The 17500-nt window shown below is 42.6% G+C and overlaps 1 protein-coding gene across 3 annotated transcripts in view; it reads left to right on the top strand.

Moving 5' to 3' along the window:
- The window catches only part of lrrc17 (leucine rich repeat containing 17), a 48750-nt gene that overhangs the window by 29435 nt on the left and 1815 nt on the right, over positions 1 to 17500 (top strand). For all 3 annotated transcript variants that reach the window (XM_048268196.1, XM_048268194.1, XM_048268193.1), the window contains exon 3: positions 12437 to 12592. In XM_048268196.1, the coding sequence (XP_048124153.1) occupies positions 12437 to 12592 (156 nt within the window). The remainder of the gene's footprint in view (positions 1 to 12436; positions 12593 to 17500) is intronic.

Here is a 17500-nt window from a genome sequence, read left to right as displayed (position 1 = left end):
ATGACTGTTAGGCTAATTGGGCTAGCCTACCAATCTTGCAGTCGCAATAAACAATGGATCAAGAGACATTTTAACCTGTTCCTATATTCTGTTTTATGTAGGCTAATGTATTTGTGAATGTAGCCTGCACCAATGCAAATAAATAAAAGATAAACTGTTATGTTTCCATACTCATAGAAATGAACATTGCAGAGACCTTATCTCTTCTATGATCTCATCCCAGAAAACAATTCTTTGACTTGTTAGTTTTTGAACATTTATTTTATCTAATGACATAGCAAACATGATTAATTGAATCCACATATCCTTGCACTTGCAAAACTATTTTTCACTAGCCTAAAACCATGAGACTGAAAGCTAATTGCGTTCACGTTCCTCTTAAAGTGACAGGCACTCAATTAGATTTACACACCACAAATGTGATGATATTAAAGACAAGTGTAGCCTAATCATTTAAATATCAATATGATGTATTCAAATTGCTAAATATGTTTAGCTATTAGTAATCATGCAGATCATAAAATACTATAAATAATTAACAATATAAGTTTATAGTTTATATGAATTCCAAAATATGACAACCATCACTTATTATGTGTGTGTGTGTGAAGGGTCAATCAAATTCTATGATTACCACTGATGTGAATGATCTCACAAATCACACAAACCAAATAAAATAAAAAATAAAAAATCGCAATAGTATCGAAATCAAGATTCTTCACTTGCTATTGGTATTGAAACAATAATGTTGGTATCATTGACAACAGGAGGTTGTGAATGTCCCCACAAAGCTGAGACCAAACCTAAGCCCTTGGAACAATGCTTTTTACAAATGATGAACAAAGCATTTTGTAATAGTTTGTAACTGGTTGATAATAAAGAAAATTATTTCATTATAAGTGGTTGTTTCATTACTTATTAAGTATAAATCATGTACTTACAAACATATTTTTTGGATAGGCTTAATTACTATGAACAAACCATTTATAATTGTGTGAACAAATGCTTTACTGATGATAAATTATGTATGGACAAGAAATTACTAATGATGAACAAACCATTAACTAATAAGTAACAAAGGCTTAATAAATGATGAATTGTGTGTAGTTATTATAAAGTGTTACCTACACGTGTTCTGTCAGTGTAACTGGATTTGACACTTTCTTTGTAAATCATGCTAACTGGACCCGGTTCATGCTAACTGGACCCGGTTCAGTCCTGGTTCTTTTGGACTCGGTTCAGGCCGGTTTGAGTCCATCCACGCCGGCATCAGTGTAACGTGGAGTCTGGTGTCCAGGGAATGCTGGCCACTTGCTAATCTCTGGTGTCCCTTCAGTTACTACAACCTCCAGCCAGCCCGACTCTCTCTCTCTTCCTCTCTCCCCTCTCTATCCCTCTCTATCTCTTCCCCTCCCTCTCTCTCCCTCTCCCCCTCCCCCTCTCTCTCTTCCCTCTCTATCTCTTCCCCTCTCTCCCTCTATCTCTCTTCCTCTCTCCCCTCTCCATCCCTCTCTACTCTCTTCCCTCTCTCCCTCTATCTCTCTTCCTCTCCCCTCTCTCCCTCTCCCCCTCCCTCTATCTCTCTTCCTCTCCCCTCTCCATCCCTCTCTCCATCCTCTCTCTCTCTCTCTCTCTTCCCTCTCTCCCTCTATCTCTCTTCCTCTCTCCTCTCTCTCTCTTCCCTCTCTATCTCTTCCCCTCTCTCCCTCTATCTCTCTTCCTCTCTCCCCTCTCCATCTCTCTTCTCTCTCTATCCCTCTCTCTCTCTCTTTTCCTCTCTCTCTCTCTCTCTCCATCTCCCTTTCTCCCTCTATCTCTCTCCCCCTCTCTCCCTCTCCATCTCCCTCTCTCCCTTTCTCCCTCTATCTCTCTTCCTCTCTCCCCTCTCCATCCCTCTCTCTCCATCCCTTCCTCTCTCTCTCTCTCCATCCCTCTCTCTCTCCCTCTCTCTCTCCATCCCTCTCTCTCTCTCTCTCTCTCCATCCCTCTCTCTCCTCTCTCTCTCTCCCATCCCTCTCTCTCCCTCTCTCTCTCTCTCTCTCTATCCCTCTCTTCACTTCTCCCTTTCTGCTCCTCCTTACTTTACAATGTTTCTTCTCTTCACCTTTCTTTTCTCCCTCACTCTTTCTTTTTTTCTCCCTCTCTCCTCTCTCTCTGTTCCTCCCTCTCTCTCTCTCCTCTCTCTCCCTCTTTCTCCCCCTCTCTCCCTCTGTTAGTTGTGTGTTTTGTGGCGTTGGGCTTTTCCACGCTGTCTTGACCGCGGCGTCAGTGCAGAATTACCTCCTGATCTCACACACACACAACACTCACCACACACACACACTCACACACACACACCACTCACTACACACACTCACACACACACACACACAACACCTCACTACACACACTCACAGCCTGGAAGACATTACAGCTGCAACGGGGTCAAGTAGGGACCAGCTCAACACACACACACACACACACACACACACACTCACACACACACACACACACACACACACACCACTCACACACACAAACACTGACACACACACAAGAGGGTATATAGTATTGGAGAGGGTTTTATTTTATTTTTTATCTTATTTGTCCTTTATTTAACCAGGGGGTTCATATTGAGACTATAGTCTCTTTTTCAAATGGTCCCTGACCAAGAAAGGCAACACTATAAATAAAATAGAGAAACCTCATCTACAAAAGACAAACAATGGACCAACAACAAACAGAACCATGCACACATAAACAGCAGCAAACACCAGTTAGTACAGACAAAGAACACAAAAAGCAACAAACAGAGCACACCACAATTACATAACAATATAACAAAACACAACACAACACCTAACAAGGACAAAAATTAAACACAGCAACAAAAAAATATAAAAAAAATATATAACACAAGAATGTAACATATAACAAGACATCACAACAAGCAAAAGCCACAAACAGTAAAAACAAAAGATAAGAACAGTATCCTATTAGCAATTACACGTATAGCTGAAGGTCCCCGAGACCTACAATTTAAACTCATTTAGTGAGATAAAAGTGCTTAGCTTCAACTGTTTCTTCTTTAAAAGTGCTTAGCTTCAACTGTTTCTGCAGAGCATTCCAGGTTGAAGGGACATTATAGCGGAAGGCGACTTTACCAAATTCAGACCTTACAGCTGGTGTAATAAAAAGAATGCTGACAAATAAGAGGGCAACAATCCTATCACTGACTTATAAATAAAGACAAGCCAGTGATGCTGTCTACGAACTGAGAGAGGAGGCCAACCTGATAAACTGTATAAGCTGCAGTGATGTGTAGAGTACTCAGCCTTAGCGACAAAGCGCAAGGCAGAAAGATAATCAGAGTCCAGTGAACATAATACAGATTTTGCTGCATGCATATATAGAATGTCTCCATAGTCCACAACAGACAAAAAGGTAGCAGCCTTTCCTTCCTTACTTTTAGATTAAAACAAGCCTTATTTCTGTAATAAAAATGTAACTTAACTCTCAGCTTCTTTACCAAGACTTCTACAAGGGGTTTAAATGAGAGCTTTTCATCTAATAAAAAAAAAACAGATATTTATAACATGCCACTTTTTTCAATTTCTTGGCTATGTAAGTGACAATTTGGAGGCAGATTCTGTACATTACTAGATTTAGTAAACAACATATTTTTTGTCTTTTTAGAATTTAGCACCAGTTTTAATTTGAGTAGATTCTTTTGTAATATTATGAAAGCATCCTGCATTTTCTTTAATGCCTCATATGGAGATCTAGCAGGACTGGATATGATGGTATCATCTGCGTAGAGGTGTACAACTGCATCTACATTTGTACAAATTTCATGTATGTAAATTGTAAACAACAGAGGCCCTAGTATGGAGCCTTGAGGAACTTCAACTATTAGTTCTGCCTCTCTTGACATAATGGTTTCACATGTGACACACTGGTATCTGTTAGATAGATAGTTTTTAAACCAGTCAACATTAACAGACATCCTACATTTAGACAGACATTGTAACAATAGTGTGATCAACTGTATCAAATGCTTTTGAGAGATCAACGAATAATGCTGCACAGGACTCTTTATTGTCAATTGCACTGACAATATCATCAACTACCTTTGTGATTGCTGTGATGGTACTATACCTTTTCCTAAAACCTGATTGAAAAGGAGTAAGAATATTATTCACTGTTAAGGGTACTGGAGAGTGTATATAGTATTGGAGAGGGTATATAGTGTTGGAGAGGGTATATAGTATTGGAGAGGGTATATAGAAATAGAGGGGTATATAGTATTGGAGAGGGTATATAGTATTGGAGAGGGTATATAGTATTGGAGAGGGTATATAGAGGGTATATAGTATTGGAGAGGGTATATAGTATTGGAGAGGGTATATAGTATTGGAGAGGGTATATAGAGGGTATATAGTGTTGGAGAGGGTATATAGAGGGTATATAGTATTATAGAAGAGGGGAGAGGGGTATATATTGGAGTGTTGGAGGTATATAGTATATAGTATTGGAGGGTATATAGTATTGGAAAGGGTATATAGAGGGTATATAAGGGTAGTATTGGAGAGGGGTATATAGTATTGTATATAGTGTTGGAGAGGGTATATATAGTGTTGGAGAGGGTATATAGAGGGTATATAGTATTGGAGAGGGTATATAGAGGGTATATAGTGTTGGAGAGGGTATATAGTATTGGAGAGGGTATATAGTATTGTATATAGTGTTGGAGAGGGTATATAGTGTTGGAGAGGGTATATAGTATTGGAGAGGGTATATAGTATTGTATATAGTGTTGGAGAGGGTATATAGTGTTGGAGAGGGTATATAGTATTGGAGAGGGGTATATAGTATTGGAGAGGGTATATAGTATTGGAGAGGGTATATAGTATTGTATATAGTGTTGGAGAGGGTATATAGTGTTGGAGAGGGTATATAGAGGGTATATAGTATTGTATATAGTGTTGGAGAGGGTATATAGTATTGGAGAGGGTATATAGTATTGGAGAGGGTATATAGAGGGTATATAGTATTGGAGAGGGTATATAGTGTTGGAGAGGGTATATAGTATGGTGTAACAGGGATAGCAGTATGGAGCAGTATGCAGCAGTATGGAGCAGTATGGAGCAGTATGGTGTAACAGGGATAGCAGTATGGAGCAGTATGCAGCAGTATGGAGCAGTATGCAGCAGTATGGAGCAGTATGGAGCAGCATGGAGCAGTATAGTGTAACAGGGATAGCAGTATGGTGCAGTATGCAGCAGTATGGAGCAGTATGCAGCAGTATGGAGCAGTATGCAGCAGTATGCAGCAGTATGGAGCAGCATGGAGCAGTATAGTGTAACAGGGATAGCAGTATGGTGCAGTATGCAGCAGTATGGAGCAGTATGCAGCAGTATGGAGACAGTATGCAGCAGTATGCAGCAGTATGGAGCAGTATGCAGCAGTATGGAGCAGTATGGAGCAGTATGCAGCAGTATGGAGCAGTATGCAGCAGTATGGAGCAGTATGGTGTAACAGGGATAGCAGTATGGAGCAGTATGGAGCAGTATGCAGCAGTATGGAGCAGTATGGAGCAGTATGGAGCAGTATGGAGCAGTATGGAGCAGTATGCAGCAGTATGGAGCAGTATGCAGCAGTATGGAGCAGTATGGAGCAGTATGCAGCAGTATGGAGCAGTATGCAGCAGTATGGAGCAGTATGCAGCAGTATGGAGCAGTATGGTGTAACAGGGATAGCAGTATGGAGCAGTATGCAGCAGTATGGAGCAGTATGCAGCAGTATGGAGCAGTATGCAGCAGTATGGAGCAGTATGCAGCAGTATGGAGCAGTATGGAGCAGTATGCAGCAGTATGCAGCAGTATGGAGCAGTATGGAGCAGTATGCAGCAGTATAGTGTAACAGGGATAGCAGTATGGAGCAGTATGGAGCAGTATGGAGCAGTATAGTGTAACAGGGATAGCAGTATGGAGCAGTATGGAGCAGTATGCAGCAGTATGGAGCAGTATGCAGCAGTATGGAGCAGTATGGAGCAGTATGGAGCAGTATGCAGCAGTATGGTGTAACAAGGATAGCAGTATGGAGCAGTATGGAGCAGTATGCAGCAGTATGGAGCAGTATGGAGCAGTATGCAGCAGTATGGAGCAGTATAGTGTAACAGGGATAGCAGTATGGAGCAGTATGGTGTAACAGGGATAGCAGTATGGAGCAGTATGCAGCAGTATGGAGCAGTATGGAGCAGTATAGTGTAACAGGTATAGCAGTATGGAGCAGTATGCAGCAGTATGGAGCAGTATGGTGTAACAGGGATAGCAGTATGGAGCAGTATGCAGCAGTATGGAGCAGTATGGTGTAACAGGGATAGCAGTATGGAGCAGTATGGAGCAGTATGCAGCAGTATGGAGCAGTATGGAGCAGTATGCAGCAGTATGGAGCAGTATTGTGTAACAGGGATAGCAGTATGGAGCAGTATGGAGCAGTATGCAGCAGTATGGAGCAGTATGCAGCAGTATGGAGCAGTATGGTGTAACAGGGATAGCAGTATGGAGCAGTATGCAGCAGTATGGAGCAGTATGCAGCAGTATGGAGCAGTATGGTGTAACAGGGATAGCAGTATGGAGCAGTATGCAGCAGTATGCAGCAGTATGGTGTAACAGGGATAGCAGTATGGAGCAGTATGCAGCAGTATGCAGCAGTATGGAGCAGTATGCAGCAGTATGGAGCAGTATGCAGCAGTATAGTGTAACAGGGATAGCAGTATGGAGCAGTATGGAGCAGTATGGAGCAGTATAGTGTAACAGGGATAGCAGTATGGAGCAGTATGCAGCAGCATGGAGCAGTATAGTGTAACAGGGATAGCAGTATGGAGCAGTATGGAGCAGTATGCAGCAGTATGGAGCAGTATGGAGCAGTATGGAGCAGTATGCAGCAGTATGGAGCAGTATGGTGTAACAGGGATAGCAGTATGGAGCAGTATGCAGCAGTATGGAGCAGTATGGAGCAGTATGCAGCAGTATGGAGCAGTATGGAGCAGTATGGAGCAGTATAGTGTAACAGGGATAGCAGTATGGAGCAGTATGCAGCAGCATGGAGCAGTATGGAGCAGTATGCAGCAGTATGGAGCAGTATGGAGCAGTATAGTGTAACAGGGATAGCAGGTGTTCTGCTGACCTGGCAGGAAGTCCGGGAGTGTGTGGACATGTTCAGATGTTCAGGGAGGAAGTCTGGCGGCGTGTGTGCATGTTTGAAATAGCTTCACACACACACACACACACACACAGCACACCTGATGACATTTCCGTCTGTGTGTGTGTATGTGTGCTGGATGTGGTGGGTTGTGAGATGAAGAGATGAAGTCTGCAGCAGTCTGGCTTCAGTAGCAGGGCCGTGGGTCAGGACCGGTCAGTAGCAGGGCCGTGGGTCAGGACCGGTCTGTTCTGGGGCTCCGGGCTGGTTCTGAGGTGTGTAACCCTCTGGGGGCAGGTGCTGGTTCTGTCCCGTTCTAGCCCGAGTGAAGTATCCTCTAGACAATAAACAGCTCTTTGGGTCATAGCCAAGGTGTGTGTGTGTGTGTGTGTGTGTGTGTGTGTCAGTCAGTAGTATCTGCTAGCTTAACTACACTTCTCAGTTACGTGGCGGTGTGTGTGTGTGTGTGTGTGTTAGTCAGTAGTATCTGCTAGCTTAACTACACTTCTCAGTTACGTGGCAGTAGTGTCGTTATTTTCTGCGTTCACAGAAGCTACATTCCAGAGCATTTGTGGAGCTCACAGCAGAGCTTCCTTCTGAGCATACCTGTCAACACTCCCGTTTTTCCCGGGTTTCTCCCGTATTTCAAGGTCATCTCCCAGCACCCTCCCGTTTTGTTATTTCTCCCGGAAAACTCCCGTAATTTGCATCAAACTTCATTTTAAAATTATTGATCCATTCAGGTTGCCAGATTGTGTATGAAATACACCCTACACATACACGATCACTTCAATTTCAACCGTTTTGTCATAGGCTAAAACCTGGCAACCCAAAACCCAAATAAGGAAGCGGGTGCCAACTGCTGAGTCTCGTCGTAAGCAAGCGGGCTAGTTGAATGGCCTACTCCAGAACTAGCTGTTGTGAAATTGTTGGGAATTTAATTGATTAACACATCACATAAACTACATATATGTGAGTGTTGTTGATACACTGAACTTGTTCCCTCGGAACCAAATCTGACAGCAAGCAGCTTTGGAGTTTTGGAAGTAGGCTGCAGGCAGCTGGTGGATACATAACTGGCAAGGTAATGGTAAGGTAAAAGCAAGACCGAAATGCAGTGTTGAAACACGTGTGTGAAACGTATTAAATATGCAAACAAAGATCCGGTATAAACTGACCCCGAAAAAAATCTCCGCTTTTGGAAAACTAAATGTTGACAGGTATGCTTCTGAGCGTCATCTGAGCATGCTAGTTCAGATCTGTGACGCTCACAGCATACATGCTAGTTCAGATCTATGGCGCTCACATGCTAGTTCAGATCTATGGAGCTCTCCTGAGCCATACAGTACATGCTAGTTCAGATCTATGGCGCTCACACCATACATGCTAGTTCAGATCTATGCAATGACTCTGGCAGATGTGATGCATTTGTCCAAGGAAAGCTGAGAAGAGACCGGTATTGGTCCTAGAGCTAACCCTAACCCAGGCAATGGTCCTCTGTTGCATTACACTGTCTGGGAAACATTTACTCTATGCGGTGTAAACTTCTAAGGGTTAGACCCAAACTAAACTTCTATGGCAGAACTGAAGCAACACAATTGTGCGACAAAGAAGACATTGGTGGTTCTACAGATAGCATTATGTGGTTTTATTGCACAATGTCTATAAAATAGGCTGTCCAAATTGTTTAACTTGCACATGGTAAAGATAACCTGACTGGCCTAACTTCCATGTTCACACACACACACACACACACACTGACTGGCTAACTTCGTACTTTTTTAAAAGTGTTAGTGACTGTGTGTAAACATGAAACTGGTGTGTGTTAGTGTGTGTGTAAACATGAAAGTGGTGTGTGTATGTGTGTGTGTGTCTGTGTGTGTGTCTGTGTGTGTGAACATGAAAGTGGTGTGTGTCTGTGTGTGTGTGTGTGTGTGTGTGTGTGAGCCAGAGCGGGCTCTAATATAAACACTGCTCTTCCCATTTGGCCTGATTGCTCCCATTCTGAAGCACTTAGCTCTCCCTTCCATTCAAACTCTGTGTGTGTGTGTGTGTTGGCTGTCCTCCACAGTCAGTGGGATGAAGGTGAAACATTACTCTCGTCTGAAATCAGCGGTACACTAACACATGCACACACACACTAACACATGCACACACTCATTAACACACACACTAACACATGCACACACTCATTAACACATTTTAATTCTTTATTTAAATCCACAAATCATATTACAACAGACAGGATTCAAATATTTTAAGAGATAAGATAGGCTTTGTCACTCAATGATATTCAGGGGTACAAAAAACATTTCCTGCGCCATACTGCAAGGCTGCCTATAACTGCAGATATGGAGCAAACCTTTGCTAGCTGTTTTGTTTTTCTGCTGGAGAGCCCTGCCAGCCTTAACCCACTGAAAACAAGATTGAGGACATGCCCCAAGCTGCCAAAGATCAACACCACTAGCTTGCATTGATAGCCTAGATCACATAGTTTTGTCCGTATGGGTTGGTACTTCATGATTTTTTATCATTAAAAGCCATGTCCATGTAGAGATCGTACACACATCCTATTTCAAGCATAAGTACTTCCCTTCTGTCTCGGTCTAAAAACACAACATCAGGGGTGTTAGGGATGTTACAAAATACATCAGTGGAGCTGTTAAACTAACACACACACACACACACACACTAACACATGTACACACTCATTAACACACACACTAACACATGCACACACACACAAACACATGTACACACTCATTGACACACACACACACTCTAACACATGCACACACTCATTAACACACACACACTATCACATGCACACACTCATTAACACACACACACTCGTTAACACACACACACTAACACATGCACACACACACACATGGTTACAGAACACACATGTGCTGTCTCTATCTAGAGGACACGTGCGCTGCCTCTATGTGGCCAGGGAACAGATCAGCCAGTGAACAGCACCTACGTTTTCAGCAACTCTTTAAAGGGGTGGTTCAGGATTTTGGACATAGGACCTCATTTCCAAGTAAGCAAGTGTGATATTTATCAGTGGAGACAGTTTTCAACACGTTTCATCCAGTCCTTCTAATTGCAGAGTTCGCAGGTGCTAGGCTAGCGCAAGTCAACGGTATGTGCTAGTCTGCCACTAAAGACAGTCTTACCCACTCCAAAGTACACCCGAGGCAAATAAATTATAACGCCAGACTATCGATGTAAATGTCTGTATTGACAGTGTTATTTCTAACGTTATTCTATCCTTGCATTTCAACGATCGCATTACATTTTGAGGGACTAGTTTCTTAGCAGCGCGAATTATACTTGCTCGGTTAGTAGTACTGCTTGCCGAAAAGTAAACAGTAAAGCGCACTCCAATGGGGATACCTAGTAGTAGCCTTGGTAATATCAGTCCGCCCAGCTGAGTTGCAAAATGACTACTAACAACTTTAGGGACCAAAGTATAACTATTGCAACGCGATGCAAGGGTAGTTGTATTTCTTACACTATTCTATCAACACAGACATTTACATCGATTGTCTGGAATTTGCCTCAGGTGTACTTTGGAGTGGGTAAGACTGTCTTTAGTGGCAGCCTAGCACATACCGTTGACTTGCGCTAGCCTAGCACCTGCGAACTCTGCAATTAGAAGGACTGGATGAAACGTGCTGAAAACGGTCTCCACTGATAAATATCACACTTGCTTACTTGGAAATAAGGTCTTATGTCCAAAATCCTGAACCACCCCTTTAAGAACAGCAACTCTTCATTAACAGCAGCTCTTTAAGAACAGCAGCTCCTTAAGAACAGCAGCTCCTTAATAACAGCAACTCCTTAAGAACAGCAGCTCTTCATTAACAGCAGCTCCTTAAGAACAGCAGCTCCTGAAGAACAGCAACTCTTTAACTCTTTAAGAACAGCAGCTCTTTAAGGACAGCAGCTCCTTAAGAACAGCAGCTCTTTAAGAATAGCAGCTCTTTAAGAACAGCAGCTCCTTAAGAACAGCAACTCTTTAACTCTTTAAGAACAGCAGCTCCTTAAGAACAGCAACTCTTTAACTCTTTAAGAACAGCAGCTCTTTAACTCTTTAAGAACAGCAGCTCCTTAAGAACAGCAGCTCCTTAAGAACAGCAACTCTTTAACTCTTTAAGAACAGCAGCTCCTTAAGGACAGCAACTCTTTAACTCTTTAAGAACAGCAGCTCCTTAAGAACAGCAACTCTTTAACTCTTTAAGAACAGCAGCTCTTTAACTCTTTAAGAACAGCAGCTCCTTAAGAACAGCAGCTCTTTAACTCTTTAAGAACAGCAGCTTTTTAACTCTTTAAGAACAGCAGCTCCTTAAGAACAGCAACTCTTTAACTCTTTAAGAACAGCAGCTCTTTAACTCTCTAAGAACAGCAGCTCCTTAAGAACAGCAGCTCTTTAACTCTTTAAGAACAGCAGCTCCTTAAGAACAGCAACTCTTTAACTCTTTAAGAACAGCAGCTCCTTAACTCTTTAAGAACAGCAACTCTTTATCGTAACATCCCCAATTATCACCACTTTTGTTCAGAAATTCTAAAACAACGATGTTTTTTAACACTTCAAAATAACATTTACTAAATGAACCTTACATTTTTCAGTAGCCATAGTTGTGTAGATTTGAACAAAATCTGGTTTGGTTCTTAACGGGAGCATTTACTGCTTGAAATATCTGATTTTGTTTACCACGCTCGGAGTTATATGGCTGGCCTGATGGGTCGCCTATTTACACCGTTTCAACGGCACATGGACAGTTAGATCGAGAATTCTCGTCGTGAAATAAAAATTCCACTGGAGCTCCAAGCGGTTGTGCTCCTCGAGTCACGGTAAAATGTCATTTTTGGTACATAGCTAATTTAGATACACCTATGGTGTGGGTGGTTGTGTTTCTATAGGAGTCCGCTGTCTTGGTTTGTATAGAAATGGATATTAAGTGGCACATACACGTCTTGGTTTGTATAGAAATGGATATTAAGTGACACATACACGTCTTGGTTTGTATAGAAATGGATATTAAGTGACACATACACGTCTTGGTTTGTATAGAAATGGATATTAAGTGACACATACACGTCTTGGTTTGTATAGAAATGGATATTAAGTGACACAGACACGCAAGACGGTGGAAATACGGGACCGGTGGAAATAGGGGGAGTTACGATAGCTCTTTAAGGACTCGTGTCATTTGTTAACTCTCTCCCCGCCTCCCCACAGATCTGAAGTACGTCCCTGCGGACATCCCGCCGGACATCGTGAAGATGGACATGTCCACTAACAGCATCCAGAGGCTGAGGCCACGTGACTTTGCCACAGCTAAAGATCTGAAGACGCTGAACCTCAGCAGTAACAGTCTGGAGAGTATCGACACGGGTAAGCAGGACAGCTCCCATGTTCTAGAGACCCATGTTCTACCCCTAATCCAACCCTAACTCTCCCTGGTTCTGACCCACGTTCTACCCCTCACCCTAGCTCTGTTCCGGCCCAGTTCTGATAAATAAGAAACAGAAAGCACACCCTCCGAGGTGGTGGCAAGGGAAAATAAACTAAAACTTGGTCACCGCCAGGGCTTTGAACCGGTTCAAGGAACGAAAACGAAAACCGGGAACTTTTTGTATTTTACAGGGAACAGGAACGAAACCAGAAACGTTATTATTTTTTATGTTCTGGAACAGGAACACTTATTTAAAAATAATGGTAACCGGTTAATACCGGTTTTATTTTGTTCCTCAAAGTTTTCGTTGCCTAAAAAAAAAAGTAATTATTTTCCTGGGCACGTTACCATGACGGCTGAGGTTCACTTCCTGTGTGACATCACATCAGACATTCGCTGACTGAATGGAGAGAGAGCAGTGGATTACAAAGTCTCCACTCCACATCTTAAATAAGAGGTAAATTACGATCCATCGTTAATTAAAACGCTCATTCCAAATACAATATCAATAGCTATATTTGTCGACTCCACGTTAATGATGGAGTAGCGAACATTAGGCCTACTGGATGGCCTTTCCCCCCGACAGTTGCAATTTGTTGTTGCCTGAGTGGCATAACCACGTGTCTTAATAATGTCGTTACGTTTGTGTGGAAATTTTCTCTTTTAACAATAAACTACACATTTGAAATAATTGTAGGCCTATTTAATTATTATTATTAATAATAATATAATTATTATTATGTAATAATGGTTGTAATATTATTACATTTGGTTTAAGCTGGATGAGAAAGATGTGACATAATTCTATAGCATTAAACAGCTGACAGGAATGAAATTAACCGTTCCGGGAACAGTATTTTTTTGTTCTAACCGGTTCGGGAACGTCAATTTATTGGTGGAACTCATAACCGGAAACGTTATAATTCCGCTTCTGTTCGGAACGAACCGATTGGAGAAAAAAAAAATCGGTTCAAAGCCCTGGTCACCGCACACTCTATCTGTTTTTCCTTTTATTTATCCCAACGTTTCGGCCAGTCAGCCTTTGTCAAGGTTCCCTATTCTGACCCATGTTCTAGTCCTGTACTAGCCCTAACTCTAGTCCTGTTCTGGTCCGTGTTCTAGTCTTGTACTAACCCTAACTCTAGTCCTGTTCTGGTCCATGTTCTAGTCCGTGTTCTAGTCCTGTACTAGCCCTAACTCTAGTCCTGTTCTAGCCCTAACTCTAGTCCTGTTCTGGTCCGTGTTCTAGCCCTAACTCACAAAACACAACCATAACCTTTTAGCTTCACAGACTTCACACAACCATAACCTTTTGGCTTCACAGACTTCACAAACAACTATTTTGGTTGATCTCAGTGATACTCCACCTATAGAAACAGGACCTCTCTCTGCTGGTCTGCTTTGGAGATGAGTGGTTCTCTCTGCTGTTCTCTGAGTGCTTTGGAGATGAGTGGTTCCCGTGGGGGCTGATGCGGTCCACATGCGGCCCACATGCATACTGACTCAGCGTGTGTAAACAGTTGGCATGACTCAGCGTGTGTAAACAGTTGGCATTGCTATGCTGTGCTGGAGAAAATGCTATGGAATAGATGAATGCAGAGATCTCCCAAGATCTGCGGTTTACATGTGCAGGATCTCACCAGAGCAATGTGTGCTGTTTACATGCAAACCACACGATAAGCTCCCCTAATGGCCCTATAATGAGTGTGGAACTCAGAGACAGCCTCAAACGGGCTTTAAATGTTCCCCGTGGTCGCCTAATTTGTCTCTCTGAGATGCTCTGTGCAGTGTGCCGTGTGTGTGTGTGTGTGTGTGCCATGTCTCTCTGAGATGGTTTGACGGGAGGACTCCTCAGACAGACTCATTGGTGTTTACCTCAAGAACAGTGAGATAAGATGGTCACGCAGACACACACACACACACACACTTGGGTCTGATCAGAAAGTCTCTTGTGACTGTTGCGTAAAAGTGCCCTCAGCAGTTTCCATTGCCGCGCAGAGAGATCAAAGCCAGACCTGAGTCACAGCTACATGCTAACCTCATTAAACAGAGACAGGCAAAGCCAAACCTGAGGCTCACAGCTACATGCTAACCTCATTAAACAGAGACAGGCTCACAGCTACATGCTAACCTCAGCTACATGCTAACCTCATTAAACAGAGACAGGCAAACTGGATGTTGCAAATAGTGTTGTAAGGATGAGCGTACAAATCCGCTTGGAGCTCCAGTGGAATTTTGATTTTACGACGAGAGTTCTCTTTCGCCGAGTGCGGCGGAAATAAGGCACCCACCAGTCCAGCACCAAACTACGGAGCAAATAGGCTACGGAACACTCATTAGCACAGCAACAGATAGGCAACAGAACCCTCATTAGCACAGCTACGGAACACTCATTAGCACAGCAACAGATAGGCTACGGAATACTCATTAGCACAGCAACAGATAAGCTTCTATGCAATGCTTCTATGTGGCAACAACAATCCTTCAACAATCGTGAATATTTTGTTAAATGCACATGCAGAGGAGGGGCAGCGGGCTACGAGAGAGAGCGGGGCTTCAGGCTACGAGAGAGAGCGGGGCGGGGCAAGGAAAGGCTGCGTGCGTAAAAAGCACAGCTCAATGGCAATGCAAGGATTTGACCTTATATTTAATTTAAATTAAATTAAACATAGAATATTAATCTGTGGCGGTCGATTTTGATTTCATGGAGCCCCGCCACAGATTAGTCAATGTATGGGAAACACTGCTCTCCATTGTCTTCATTACATGTGATGTTAGTGCGACAGGCCTAATACTGTATAGAGACTGGCATAACAAAACCAGCCACCATTAGAAACTAATCAGAAACAGGAGAATACTGTATAAACGATAATTGCTGCTCGATATGCAGGCGTCTGAAACACTGAATATAATAATGGCGATGGATGCGAGGAGTTGACTGTAAGTTTAGCCTGTTTATCCTATCTAGCCACAAGTCTCTCCTGCGCTGACTCAACTCCTTAACTCAAATCAGTCTCATTCTCTTGTTTTCTGACCATAGCTGTCAACATTAAGCATTGAAAATAAGTTTTTTTCTGGGTTACTCACCCAACATACAGGAAAAATTCAGCATTCGTCTTTCTGTTGCTATCTCTCTGCTGAGAGCATGAATTCATAGGCTACTACAAAACTGCTGCACTAACTAAACGAGGTGTGACGCTAGGTCTAATGAGACTTTGCTTAAAGATTGGCGTCAAATCGTGATCTCTCCCACACTGTTCTGTTCACTCTAAAGTCGCTTTCAGGCAAGCAAAAACATATTTTCGCTGGAAGGGCCGGGGGTAGCAACAGGCCAACAGTACAGAGATGACAAGTCCGATGGGCTAATGTTATGAGAGTAATACAATTTACGGGAAAATATTAATATTATTAATATAACAGGAAGACAGCTGGGAAAAAGTTGACAGGTATGTTGTGACAGTGGGTGACTCTAGGGCTCTTTGCTGTTGTTAGAACGGCCTGTATGGCTGTTGTTAGAACGGCCTGTAGCCTATTGCACAACATAGGCCTACCATCACGTTAAATTTTGTACAAATAAATAAATAGCCTACAGCGATAATACCGGCGCTGTCACGCTTGTCAATTGACAGCTGCATTAAATAGACCTACCTATGCATTTTCTATATCAACAAAATGGCTGCTGTGAACGTTATTACCTGATTATTACGTATATCGAATATGCCTAATAGACTATTCTTGTTTGTAGTTCCTAGGATGGTGGAATGAGTTACCAATCACTACCAGAGCAGGGGCGCTAGCCTAGAAATCTAGACGCACCCTAGCGGCGGCAAATTAATTTGCTCAGCCTGTACGTCTAGTATCAAACCATAGGGATTTCTATTGGCTGACGCTGTGGACTTCATCCAATCACAGCGCTCTATTTTGTTAGAGAGTCTTAAGGCGGGCTTAACAGGATAACGACAACAAGGAAGAACAACAAGGAAGGTGGCTATGGCTAACGAAGAGCGGTTGTTTGAATCGGCGTTGGCGTCAACTTTGGAGGAGTTGGACTTGTGCTTTTCTTTGAAAGTTGAGCAACACAATGCACTTAAGTAATTCCTTTCGAAGAAGGATGTATTTGCCGTTTTGCCGACCTGGGGGTCGTTTCTAGAAAAGTTAGCAACGACGTTGCTCAACCACCATGGTACGATGCAACTTGCGACCAAACAACGACATTGTTACACCTGTTTCCAGAAAGCATCGTACCTATGTCGCAATTCGCTACTTCCGACGTTCGAACACTGTAGTTCCAACAACGTTGTTGATGATGCAGCGATAGATATCATTGGTGGAAACAGTGGCAACGTGTAATACCCCACCCCCTAGAAATTCTCTGCCAGGGCCTATGTTGACATTTTTCTCATTTAAACCGAGTGATTAATGCTGGCATTGTCATTATCATCTGCAAAAATCTAAACCTATTAATTGCAAGTAGGCCTATATAAAACATTTTACTGAAGCCGACCAATATGTGCCATTATTTGTGTTAAATATCTATGTTGGAAAAAAATATATAGCCTGGGCGAATGTCTGGGTATCGCAAAAGTTATCAATTGTCTCGTGGCTTAACGGCAACGTATCAGTGCACTACGCGCTCGGCCGGAGTTCACATCCTGTCTCTTTTTTTCATCTCTGAGTAAGAGTAGGCCTACGATACACAGTAGGTTTTGACCATACATATAGTTACTCTACATCGAGAGACCATAGGTACAAGACATCAGTCAAAAACAATTTAATCTACGTGTCACACTAGTTCACCTGCAGGTAGCGAGAAGCAAGAGGACAATCTCACATCATAAGAAAATCGA

This window comes from Alosa alosa, chromosome 17, assembly GCF_017589495.1.
Source record: "Alosa alosa isolate M-15738 ecotype Scorff River chromosome 17, AALO_Geno_1.1, whole genome shotgun sequence".
NCBI classification, from domain to species: domain Eukaryota; kingdom Metazoa; phylum Chordata; class Actinopteri; order Clupeiformes; family Clupeidae; genus Alosa; species Alosa alosa.
Note: the sequence above shows the minus strand (reverse complement) of the source record. Positions and strands in the feature narration are given on the sequence as shown.